This window comes from Caretta caretta, chromosome 1, assembly GCF_965140235.1.
Source record: "Caretta caretta isolate rCarCar2 chromosome 1, rCarCar1.hap1, whole genome shotgun sequence".
Lineage (NCBI taxonomy): Eukaryota > Metazoa > Chordata > Testudines > Cheloniidae > Caretta > Caretta caretta.
Genome location: NC_134206.1, coordinates 159,635,691 through 159,649,123, shown reverse-complemented (window position 1 = coordinate 159,649,123; position 13,433 = coordinate 159,635,691). Strand labels below are relative to the sequence as shown.

Sequence of the window (13,433 nt, the reverse complement as noted above, 5' to 3'; positions counted from 1 at the left end):
CAAGTGGTGGGCGGGGGAGGGAGAGCCAGCGGGCTGGTGGCGGCTCAGTGCAAGTGGAGCAGGCTGGGGCCTCTTCTGAGCATGGGCCTGGCTCCATTGTAAACCCACTACTGACTTACCTGAACATGCTTAACCCTGATGTGAAACTGGATGTGCTGGCTTTTTGGAACAGTCATCAAGACACTTCCCAATTTCAGCAAAGTGACATGGTGAGCTCTGAGTGTACCCCGTGGGTGTCTTGACACAGGGTGCTTATTTTCAAGGGTGGACTACCTCCAGGACAGCAAGAGGCTCAACAGGAGTGAGGATGCTTTGAAGAAAATTATGTAAGTGTACGCAAATCAGGATTTCTGGAAAAACTATTTGTGCCAAGTGAGACAAAAATATCTTTGTACATAAAAAATGTTTCAATTATACTGTAGTAAAATGTGTATATTATGAATGTGTTTTTCTCCCCCCCCTTTTTCTGTTTTTTAAAACCCCAATTTCATCCAACTTTTAATATTTGGAAAATGAACATTGAAAAATTCCAGGATTTTTTTTTCCCTCTCCGCACACAAATAAAAATTAACACACACAGAACACTCAGTATCCTTTAGGCAAACAGCTCCATTCAGTTCATCTAAACACCACTGCATCTTGACATCCAATACTGCTCCACTACTACATATACATAATCCTGCCTCAGTGCAGGGGGCTGGACTACATTATCTGCCAAGCCCTACTTTTGTAGGATTCCACACAAGGTGACATCTGGACATTCTGTTCTGCTAAAGGACCTTTTCTGACAAAAAATGGTGAAGTGATAGTTGGCTTTGGGATATAACAAATTGTCCATTAAGAGCTGGGCATGTTCATGAACCTGGACAAACAATGCAAACATCAAATCTTAGGCTCAAATTATTCATTCGTCCCTCAGTCCCCTCCAATAGGCTGCCTCCCAGCACAGTTTTAGAATGCATCCCAATAGCACAGCAAGGGATCCTTCCTAGATGGGCTCAGGCACAATAAGAACGGAGCAACACAGGGTCAGGCACAGCTAGGAGGAGCTTGCTGCTAAAAGAAAACAGGTAAAGAGGCCCTGAAAACATGGAGTCGTCTTATTAATGCAGATGAGCAGACAAGCAATGCGGTACACCTGGAAGACCAAGGCATATATGACAGGATACTACACAGAGACAATCGGTGTTTATTATTTTATGTACAGCAGTAGTTCTTTCTTTTTAAAAAAAGACGACATCCTCTTTTCATGCTTATTAGTGATAGTCTAATAAATCTGTACAGCATAGTCCTCTTAATTACACCAAGTTATTTTAGTGTACAAATTTAAAAAAGTTATCACAGCTGAGTGCTAAGAGTAAATGTTTCACCCTGTTTGGAATATGCGAGCATATTACACCCTTGGTAAACAGCTACACTTTTTATATAGGGATGTTAAATAACAAGATTGGCAAGATAACCAGTTCCATATACGCCAGCTACTTTTGCAGCTCGCTAGTAGCTTGCACAACAGCAGTATAGCTGTCCTGAGTAATACATCGCTCACCCTTAACTGAATGGTAGGAAGATTAACTGAATGTATTCAGAGTTTATTTATCATTAAGTCCCTGATTCAGCCAGGTACCTAAGCACATGCCTTACTTTAAGTACATGAATCGTCTCACTGAAGTCAATGTGGATGTCAAGGAGTAAATGTGAGGCCATTGGTTGCTAAAAGCAGTTTAAAACAACAACTCTGCTCTTTACATCATAGCTTTTCCAGTAGGGCAGCTACATCTAAATATGGACTGTACTAATAGGCTCTGTTCCCTTCGAGCAATCATTTAATCCTATGCTATGGTGTACTTGGGTTTATGATGATACCCTGCTCGCACATATCTTAACTTTCGGCTTTATATTCAATGAGACACAATCAATAAAAAAAAGAAGTCACATTTATATGATTCCTCCTCTACCCCTCAAACCCCATAGTACTATTGCTCTAACATCTAAGGGATCACTAGAACTGAAAGGGACTATTTGGCGTGAGGGTGGGGAGTTGAAGTGCTGTCAAATGCACAAAGTATAGTTAGTTTCACCGTTTCCTTCTGCAAATTTTACATAACAATAAAGAGAAAACACATGGGGGAAAAAACAAATAAACCAATCCCTGTATACTTTCTTTGGCTTACAGAATGCACGGATAAATAAGAATTAAAAAAACCACCACAAAAAGATTTCATGAATTATTTCCACAATACAGCTTTGAGATTATATGAGAGAGAGAGAGAGAAAACGAAAACATAATGCAAAGGTTTTGATACGTGATGTGATATTCCTTCTCAAATGCTGAACTACTAAAATCATTAAGGTGTGTGTGTCTAAATTACAACCCCTGCCCTTCCCCAAAGTTAGGGAACCATGCTGGATCTGATCTTGCAAGGTGCAGTGCTGCCCCAGTGCCCATTGATATTCTTCACAGATTGCAAAAAGAAAAGGAGTACTTGTAGCACCTAAGAGACCAACCAATTTATTTGAGCATGAGCTTTCGTGAGCTACAGCTCACTTCATCGGATGCATACTGTGGAAATCCGATGAAGTGAGCTGTAGCTCACGAAAGCTCATGCTCAAATAAATTGGTTAGTCTCTAAGGTGCCACAAATACTCCTTTTCTTTTTGCGAATACAGACTAACACGGCTGTTACTCTGAAACCTTCACAGACTGTGGCAGGAAGCATTTAGCACCTGAGAGGATTGGACCCAGTGTTAATGTTAAGTGCCGTGCCCAATCTTGCTGAACTCTGTGGCAAAACTCAAGTTCACTTAAATGGGAGCAGGCTGTAGGTGAACTACTGGTATGTGCCCATCTATTCCCATAGGATTGAGTGTTGCTAGCTCTTGCAATTTTAACGGTGAGCTTTCCAATATGAGATTTTATTTAAAGCCCCAGTGCCTGGAAACAAAATTACATGAGAATCTCAGCTTTCATTTAAAAATAAGAGTAAGTTCCTAGCCCTCATGGTTGCAGAAGAAAGCTTGAAAAACATGACTAAGTTCACCCTAAAGGCTCAGAAACCAGAGGGCATATAACCCCCTCACATTTATTTTTAATCTCATAATTTTGGAGGGTCTGGATCATGATTTTGAACATTTGAAATACTGAGGATTTGAACTGTCAGTTTGGGCTCACAACTAATGACTATGGCTAACATGCTCTCAATGCTATCTACAGTGATTTCTAGAAGAGGGGAAAAATTACCTAGCCACATGCGGCAAATCTTAAATCACTATCCATCTGAACAGGGCTATTTTGGAGGGGCCCATTGAGAAGCTTTTAATTTATTAACAAAAATTAATCTTTTATCCCAAATGTCTTTGTCCCCTCCATCTTGAGAATAGGCTACACTCCACCTCAGTTCCCCACCACCAAAACTCAAATTTTGGCAGTCATCCAAGACTTCCATAAAAATCAAGAGTTACTGGTCTACTGGGGGTGGAGGAGAGAGCCTCCTGCTTGCATTCTGCCAAGATGAATGTAATCCCTCACACCAATTTAAAAGATGAGCCACACAAGGTTTTGTACACAAAAGTCCCAACTCAGTAATTTAACAGACTTTACATGTTTAGTGTCAAATGTTTTGTTCACAATCAGTGATACTTTTCACTCATCAGGGCCTAATCCTGCACTTCCTAGGTTCTTGTATACTATGGTGATATGCACCTAAGGAAAACTTTAGTTTAGAAAGGCCACGACATTTAGGGTTTAATTTTGTTTTTCCTCCTTTCAGCAAACAGCATCACTAAGGGCAAGTTTACACTTAAAACGCTGCATTGATGTAGCACTGAGTTGTGTCACTGTAGTGCTTTAAATAAAGACACTCTAAACTGACAGGAGAGAGCTCTCCCACCAGCATAATTAATCTGCCTCCCATGGGGGGCAGGATGTAGGGTGGTATAACTACATTGCTCAAGGGTGTGGATTTTTAAACCTGAGCAATATAGTTATACCAATATAAGTCTGTAGTGTAGACCAGTTCAAAAACTTTAAATAGGGAAGGGATCTCTCTTTTACCTACCATTACATGCCAACACCTAACGAAATCAAGGGGAATTGTGCGTGCACCAAAGGAGTGCAGCCTCAGCCTTTTAGTGCTGATGGCATCAGCTGTTGTACAGTAGATATGGAATCCTAACCTCCGTTTTTTTGCAAGTTAGTAAAAAAGGAGAAAGTCTCAAATATGTGAAAGTAGGATTTTAACCTAATCCCAAATCCATAATGATTTCGGATTTAAAAAAAGACAACCCAAAATAAAAAACCCACAAAAGCTGTAGAGTGTTGCATAGTTATATTACAAAAAACTGCAACTGCAACAAACTTAAGATTTTTTTAAAATAGTGTTTAAAAATGCCTGCAGGTATTTATAACAACAAATACAGCAAGACTGTTGACAGTACATATTTTTTTGCAAAATGGTATGCATGACAGTACTGCCACAGTGCTATTACTAGGCCAAATAAAATGTATTTGGAACTAGAGGCTCAGTTAAAAGCATTTGGTGGTTCATTTCTTTGGATATTTGATTTTTTGCTGAAGATTCCCCCACCCCAGTTTTATACCCTTCAGTACATCTTTGCTAAGGAATCTGGAGCCTACCAAAAGTATTGAAAGCTCTTAGTTCAATTATTCCAGAGTTTCAATTTTTGGAAACTATAACTTTAAGGCTAAGGCACAATGCTGCCATCCTTACTCAGTCAAATGTCTTATTGAAGTCTTTGGGCCAAATTCACTAGTGACAGAAGCAGGCACAACTCTGTTTACTTCAATGGAATTGTATCAGTTTAGATTCGTGGTGATACTGGTGCAACGCAAGTGTCTGCCTGGGTAAAGACAGCAGGATTGGGTGCTATGTTCTCAACAGGGAATGCATACATGGCAAAGGAATGTGTAAACAGGCATACATGAGAAAAATACGTTATCTGTAAAATGCATATAGAGATTGAAGTTTTATTCCCCTCTTCTTAGACAGTTTAACTAAGTGAGAACTATAATTTTTCTTTTACCAGATTTTAAAGAAAGGAGCCAACTGCAATGTATTTTAAACACACACTAAAAACCCAAACAAACCAAAAAACTCCCTTACCATAGGACAAAACTTGTAAACTTGTAACTGAAGGAGGGGAAAGAGAAACTTTTCAAAAATTCTGTTTTCCAGGCTACTGGTAACTGGCAAATCAGACCATGAACTAATACAAATCTAAGTAGGATTAAATGTGATCTACACAAAATTTATTGCTCCTAACTTTGCTTTTGATACGACTGCTAGTATACTGGTCTACAAAGTACTGTAGATAAGGGAGTAGAGTCCCCAACATAACTTTTGCATTAGCACTTTTAGCTTCTCATATAGTGGGGAAATAAAAGTAACAGTAAGATCTTTTAAATACTTTGTTTGCAAGTGGGAACAAAGTAAACCTAGAAAAAAAGGGTTTTTAGCATAATATATGCACAGAATTAAATATTCTAGGATACGTATTTGCATAATCATCATTATGGCTAATATCAAAGGTACATGTCTATCTACACTGATTTAGCAGTTATTACAGCAGGATGTCTTAATCAACATTTAATTTACTTTTTCAGAAACAAAGCAGTTTCCAAATTACAACAGGAACCAGATCAGGGTCTCTCGGCTTCCACTTTCAGCATGTCTAGAAACCCAAGTTGAGATCTGCACTGCTACTATTGTTTCATATTACAGAAGCAAAAACCACAGTGGTACATTACCTCTTCACAGTAGTCCAGTCATCTATCTGGAAACCAAGAAGTCATGTTGTCTAGAAGTTAAATGTAAACTAGATTTAATATTCTAAAAAAAAGGTGAGCCTCCCCAGTCACACCACTTCTACAGTACGACCCATCTTCTCTACCCCCATCCCCCCCAAAATAAAAATATCATCACTAGGAGTGGTAGATTCAAACCTTCTGCAAATCAGGATTGAATGCAGAGTGACAACTTGGATTGGGGTGGGGAGGCGGGGAACATGCTGTCAACATACAATCAACACTATTTATGCTAGGGGTAGGCTGGTGAGGACGGGATTCTTCTTGCTTAAAGGCTTTTAAAAAAAAAAAAAAGTGTTTTGGAAAAACGGAAGCCAAGCTTTGTCTGCTTATTCCAGAACCACTGCATTTGTGAATATCATTTTATGCATGTCACAATCTGTGTTTACATCTTCTAGTATGGTTTTGTAAACAGCTGATCAATTGATGTGCAAGTATCATTCAGAGAGCATTAGGTTTTATACACATGGCTCCATGGAAGTGCAATTCAGCTTATTCTTGCTTTTGTTCTTAGAAAGAATTTTCTTGTGAAGGATGCGTGTTAGCGTTGCTCCCTTCCTTCGTGTTTCATCAGACGTTGGCTGCTGCAGGTAAACAAGGTCATTGTGCGACTGGCTCATTCCTGGATCCTTCTGATGATGCCGCCGACGGAAAAACAGCTTTGCACTTTTTTTCAAAATTCCACCTACAGAGGTGAACGAGATGGAGAATTTAGATATAAATACGCTTTTCCCGATGGATCATTTTATTTTGTTTTTAACATTCTATTAAAAAATAATCGTCAGTTTTAAGTTATGCCCTCTGAAATACTTTAAGTGTGAAAGAAACTAGGAAACCAAGAATGTTCTGTACTGGAGCAAGAATATTATGAAAGTTCTCTAGGTTAGATAACATCGATGCTCTATCCAAGTTCTGTTTTGTAGCTAGTCTCAATAAGTTAAGTTTGCCTGTACACGATCTGTACTGTCAACTAGATGCTCACGACAGAATGCATCTACATTGTATGCTACTGTATTTCCAGCAACATTCAGACATATCCTCCCTCTGCCCCAAAATGGAACAATCTTGGGAAAGGTTTCAGAGTAACAGCCGTGTTAGTCTGTATTCGCAAAAAGAAAAGGAGTACTTGTGGCACGTTAGAGACTAACCAATTTATTTGAGCATGAGCTTTCGTGAGCTACAGCTCACTTCAGCGGATGCATACCGTGGAAACTGCAGAAGACATTATATATACACACAGAGACCATGAAACAATAAGGAGAGTGGTCAGTTTGGATGAGCTATTGCCAGCAGGAGAGTGAATTTGTGTGTGTGTGTGGGGGGGGGGGGGTGAGAAAACCTGGATTTGTGCTGGAAATGGCCCACCTTGATTATCATGCACATTGTAGGGAGAGTGGTCACTTTGGATGAGCTATTACCAGCAGGAGAGTGAGTTTGTGGGGGGGGGGGGGGGGAGGGGACGGAGGGTGAGAAAACCTGGATTTGTGCTGGAAATGGCCCAACTTGATGATCACTTTAGATAAGCTATTACCAGCAGGAGAGTGGGGTGGAAGGAGATATTGTTTCATGGTCTCTGTGTATATATAATGTCTTCTGCAGTTTCCACAGTATGCATCCGATGAAGTGATCTGTAGCTCACGAAAGCTCATGCTCAAATAAATTGGTTAGTCTCTAAGGTGCCACAAGTACTCCTTTTCTTTTTGCGAATCTTGGGAAAGTCTAGCCTCTTAAGTTAAAGAGCGTGTGTGTGTGTGTATTTTTTTAAATTTTTTTTACTTCCCCTCAACACCATGGAAATAGCACTTTTCATTCTAACCTAATCACTCAGATTCATGAGGACCTACAGCAATTAGAGATCTCTATCTATGCACAGACACTTACAGGTAATAGAAAAGCCAAGGAAGAAAATATTATCTGAAGCAATGTAGGCATTCACTGTTATCGTTAAGAGGAGCACTAAAGAGAACGTCAGTTTTCCTTCAGTCCTCGAAAAAAAGAGCGTGGTTGAAAAGGACAGAGATGCTGTTACAGAACAAGGTACAGATGAGAATTTGTTAATACTGGAGATCCTTTGAATTCTCCAACTTTTCAAGGCCAATCCACGAATACTGTAGACTTCTCTTCCCTTCCATTTGCTTAGTTTCAGTTGCTCTCTTAAAGCCCATGATACATGCATAGCATTCACTGTCGGCTGCAACAACATTCCAGGATCTTCGAGTTCTCACATCCCATTCAGGTGGATTTAATCCTTCCAATACACTAGGAAGGACAGTATGTGGTATGGGGGAAGAGATATGCAATGAATGGGTTTCAGAGGAACAGCCGTGTTAGTCTGTATTCGCAAAAAGAAAAGGAGTACTTGTGGCACCTTAGAGACTAACCAATTTATTTGAGCATGAGCTTTCGTGAGCTACAGCTCACTTCATCGGATGCGTGTCCGATGAAGTGAGCTGTAGCTCACGAAAGCTCATGCTCAAATAAATTGCTTAGTCTCTAAGGTGCCACAAGTCCTCCTTTTCTTTTTGCAATGAATGGGATGACATGTTCAGAAATACACACACACTCTGCCCTCTTCCCCCCAGGTATCTAGTGCATGGATTGCTGCTGAAACATCAAGGAAGCTGGGTGGGTGGGTGGGGGGAAGAGTGTATACAGCTAGTTTATGCACAAGATGAAGTTGGCATTTAAATTCCAAGTTCAGGATCCCCATTGGCATCTGTAAAACGCTAATCTATTAAGAGCGCTACCTACCATGTGCCTTTACAAGTCAGTGTGTATTATAGATGGAGCTGGTAGTGCCACCTACAGTTAAGTTGCCCAACACTTGCCATTATAAGGACCTGTTGTCAGGTGCTTATAACTCTGCCTAACTTTAGCTGACTGGGCATGGCAAATTTCCAGCAGGTGTCTGCCTCAGGCTAAATGTCTTCGTTTTTAAAATTTCGGCAGAAAGGATTCAGCTGTTTCAGAAAATGAGGCTAGGGAAACATACATTGTTTTTAACGTGGGCAAAACAAACATTCTTGCAAGTGTTTAAGACACTCTAGTGCCTTCGCATTTGGCAGGGAGCCTGCTGTCAAGGATGTGCCATTTGCTGTTTCCGTGAGGGGAAAAAAAGCCCAAATCTGGACTAGTAATAAATCTTTGAAAAATCTCAGTTTGCACCTGCTCAGACAGACTTGTTAGAATTTAGCCGCCAAACTCTTCAAAATTCCCCAAACAGGGTTTTTAAAATGAACAGACATAAGTAGTTATGTAATAAATTAATACTCCAGGATTGTATTAGTAAAAGTATTTTTCATGTCATTGATGAAAAGGCAACTGTGTCATGTGTTATGCGGTCATGCCAACTACAGCCTGTCTCTCTTCAATAAATTTGCATATGCAACACAAGTCATCAGTAATCTTTTCTTTCTGTAAGAAAATGGATTGCTTTTGGGAGCCAGCAGTCCCCCACTTTTAAGAATTCTCTCTTCTGTATGTGATCCTGTTTTGTGTGTGCACATAGCCTTAACTGTGAGGCAGAAGCATGGAATTAGTCAGTGACTGATACAAAACCCTGAAGTTAAGAGGAGAGGTCAGCCTACATTGGTATTAAAAGGATAGTCTAGCAATATAGATTTAAAATGACAACTTGGTTTTGTGTACAGTGGGGTGGTGGCATTTTCATCTCCTCTAGAGGGTTCATGCAGATGGGAAATTGGCAGTGAAAATGAAGAACTTGGAGGGGAGTGCAGCTTAGGACCCCAAACAGTGAGCATCAAGTAGTCATGATCTTCCTCTCTGGAGCTCACACTAGTACAAGAGAACAAAATGTGGTCTCCATTATTAACTTGCCAGTGCTGTACCTTCCCACTAGCTTGTAACCACACCACTATCTCATCTAATGATTCTAGCTAGGTTCTTTTATTGGCACCCATCACCATCTTGATGCCATTCGCTTTGCTTTGTTGTCATTACCTATGAATACAGAAACCAAGGCAGACGGGGAAACTTTTTACATTATACTGTCCTGGAAATTGGAAATGGCTACCATTATTGTCAATGGCATCTCCTGTCAAATGCATCATATAAAGATAAACCCTAATGAAATTCAGTGCAATATCCTTACTGTTAATACCAGAATAGTTGTTGTCCTGTACAACATTGTTCCCCACTCCCACTCAAATTGGTTATTGAAGAATTGTGTTTAAGTACTTTTTTTTTTTTTTTAATTAATGAGTTTCCTATCCCATGTCTCCACACTATTCATGGCTTCAGACTAAAGCCCCTCCTTCTCCCAGTCTTCTCTATTTCACAAAAGTAGCTTTCATTTAAGAAGTGCAATATAGTTATTTAATACATGCCTCTGCTTTCACTCTGGTAAGGCTTATACTTTAATGTTCAATCTACACTTCTGGAAGCAGGAATATCTTTCTTTCAGGAGGAGCTGCTGGTGAAACAGCCAGGTTAGCTAGGCATTCGGATGGACGGACAAGTGACTGGAAACAGGTGAAAGCAAATACGAAATCAGCGTGTATTCTCATGCAATCCTTTCGTTATTTCTGGCAAGAGAAAGGGAGTGGGGCACGATGAATCCTTAGCAAGCACTCTGAAGGAGTTCAAGTCACGTTCAAGTCTTAATTTTTTGCTTGGCTCCATAAAGGCAAACAAACGTGCACTATGTATGTAATGAATAGTACGGTTTTTGAAACAATATTGCAATATTTTAAATATAAAGATATTATAGCTCAAATAATTGAGGATTGTTAGGAAAGCGTAAGAAACCCATAAACAATTTGTAACACACACACACACACACACACACTATTCATGTAGGGCTATGTAATCATCTGTAGTTTGCACATGCATGTCTTTGGTAGGCTCCTAGTTACTACACGAATGAATGCCATAGAAATATCACAAGATGTCAGGAAAATTGCAGTAATTATCCAAGTTTCCCCAATCCGTTATCTTCAATCTGGACAGAGGAGAGGGGAATCTTCCCTGCCCCAATTCAATTATTTGTAACGGTAACACACCTACAATTAGAATGACTTGCTACTACAGACTAAGCTGCTAAGAACTCTCTACATAAATGAAGGCATTGCGGAGAGAGGGAAAAAACCCAACCCTGACACAGGGAAGAGGATAATAGGTGAGAAAACAACGAAAGTTTTGCTTCACTTTTGCAATAAGTGTCTCTCGGTAAAGCTACATTTTCTTTAATAAAAGTAAAACAAAAATAACTTACTGTGTAGGCAATTAATTCAGGTTGGCATAGTAGTCCTCTTAAGTTTACAAAAGGCATGAGTAAGAAAGATGAAGTCAGAAAGGTAATAAGATGTAAAAAGCAACACATGCAAGAGCAAAAGTAATAATGAAAGACAGTACAAATTGTGAACCATTAACATTGTACTTGAAGGATTTTTTTTTGTTAAGTAGAACATTTGGCAAACGCTTCCCCTGCAAAACGAATGCAGATATGAGTGTTTAAACAAACATCTTGTACTAGCGTAACTTAGCCAGGGGCTGATGAGGGAAGGAGGAAATATTCCTATCTTGCTTCACAAAAGCCACGATGCTGTCAGAGAACACAACATACAAGAGCCCCACAGTTAGACTGTGAATATCTTTTTTTGGACAGGCTTTTGCGTAGAACAACATTGTGCTATTTGTGGAATGTGACACAAACATCCTCACAATATGTAAGAATCGGACACCGGATGTATTGTGTTTTTTTTGCACTCTTGTATTGCATCATGAACTCAGACTGTTTCTACTGAAGAGTTAGGAGATGGTGAACACAATTATTTTAAAAATAGACGAGAGAGTAGCATTTAAGTCTGAGCAGTCAGCTTGTACAGAGAAAGAAAAGAGAGTCTGTTTTTAATGTAACTGCATTTTTAACAGCCATCCCACCCAAACAGCTACTCAAATACAAGACTGTTTTCCAAGGTAAATGTTGAAATGAGTCCAGAGGCTTAGTGACAGTGCCACCCTGGAATCACGTATTTCCTAATATTCAGGTCTCAAAATATGGGACAGTTAAGCACAGACAAAACTATAATGCACTTCTTAATGGCCAGCTTATGGACACATTTGCCAAACTGCTCATTTACCTCGACAGCTTCAGGTAAGTTGCTAACAATAAGTGACTGCCAGGAAAGACAAGATGGGAAAAATCACGACAGAATGAGAGAAACCTCAGCACGTAAAGATCCACGGTATATTTTACGGCAGAGATTATGAATTTAAAGCACGAGAGATAAAAATTTTGTGGTGGGGTTTTCAGTACTATTCATGAAGGCCATTAAAAAAAAAAGGCAGAAGAGGTCTTGAGGGGGATGGCATACATAAGAACTTTGGCAGCTACTGGACAGTGGCCCTTAGACTTGCCTCTCTCCTACACTAGTAACAGGCAAGTGGGTGAGTGGAGTCCATTGAACAGAGTGTTCCCAGCTGGCTTCTTTCAGGTTCAAAATCCCACCAGCCAAAGAACAGAAGAAGTGAGACTCAAATGTGTCTCCAAAGTTAGTTTGAGGACAGGGGGGAAGAAAATCTAATGAGCCACAAGACATGCCCAAGTCATTTGCAGCCTGCAGACACACTCAGGCAAGTATCAGTTGTGATAACAAAACAATTTGTCCCTTATTTAAAGAAAACAATCACATCCTGTGTGTCACTCTCTTTTGTAAACACTTGTATTATTGAAAGAGGCAAGAGGGGAGAGGGACAAACTGTTCAATGGGTAGTTTAATATGCACAAAGAGTAAAAAGTTAATCAGAGACACAAATCTCCTTTTGTGGGGAGGGGAGGAGGAAGGGGAGGGGTTGTGCACAGAGGGGATGATGGAGGTGATTGTGGATTTGTACTGGTTTTCTCTCTTTATTTGGGCCCTCACTATTGATCTTAATTTACCAGAAAGAATTTGCATCAGTGGATTCGCAGTTTGGTCACTGATCGCCTCAGAAGCCAGATGACTGAATGGATTTGGAGCAATTTACCCTCTCTCTCCTGGAACAAGTCTTTCCATATCGTGATGGAGGGGCACAGTGTGGGGAAGCCTGTACTGTATTTTTTGTGGTTAGCTAGAGGATTTAATTCTTCAGGGTTATCAGTCAGGCATTTTTTACCAGCACCAAATCCACTTGAAGTTTAAGAGGGGAAAAGAAGGTAAGAATAGAAAAGAATCACCTGATAGTACTGCTTGACAAAGACACTGAAGTTCAGCTATAGAAATCAGTACTTCGATACAATTCTAGGCAAGTGTCAAGAGAGCTCATATACCTTTAGATTTTTTCACACTCCCAGATTCCGAGACACTTAATGAACTCCCGGTCATCTCTTCACAGTCCTGGTCTAAAATTGCATTGCTGTTCCATTGTTGGCTGCTGTTATCCAAGTCCCACACATTATGGCTATTTTCCTCTAGGTCAGTTGCAGGTAGCATTTGTGAAGCAGATAGTGGTAGTTTTTTATTGGAGGGGACTTCTGTGGTAGGCTCCCCCACCAAGGAAGGAGCCTCCTCTTTACATGAGTCATCCATGGCTGCTGCATAGTCCATCATCAGTGTAGCTTCACTGTCCTGAGATAAGGAGGTCTGCCACAGTGAAAGAGATAAAAAAAATA

At 40.0% G+C, this 13,433-nt stretch overlaps 1 protein-coding gene across 2 annotated transcripts in view; it reads right to left on the bottom strand.

Annotated features, from left to right (window-relative positions):
- Positions 1 to 2,892: 2,892 nt before the first annotated feature.
- The window catches only part of C2CD2 (C2 calcium dependent domain containing 2), a 54,099-nt gene continuing 43,558 nt past the window's right edge, over positions 2,893 to 13,433 (bottom strand). The window contains exons 13-15 of one of the 2 annotated variants that reach the window (XR_012670044.1): positions 13,092 to 13,404; positions 10,168 to 10,302; positions 6,405 to 6,506 (exon numbers count right to left, since the gene is read on the bottom strand). Coding sequence is in view for 1 of the 2 variants with exons in the window: in XM_048865980.2 (XP_048721937.1) it covers positions 6,280 to 6,506; positions 13,092 to 13,404 (540 nt within the window). In the remaining variant the exon portion in view is untranslated. Of the gene's footprint in view, positions 6,507 to 10,167; positions 10,303 to 13,091; positions 13,405 to 13,433 lie in introns of both variants that reach the window. The other variant, XM_048865980.2, reaches the window with a different exon arrangement.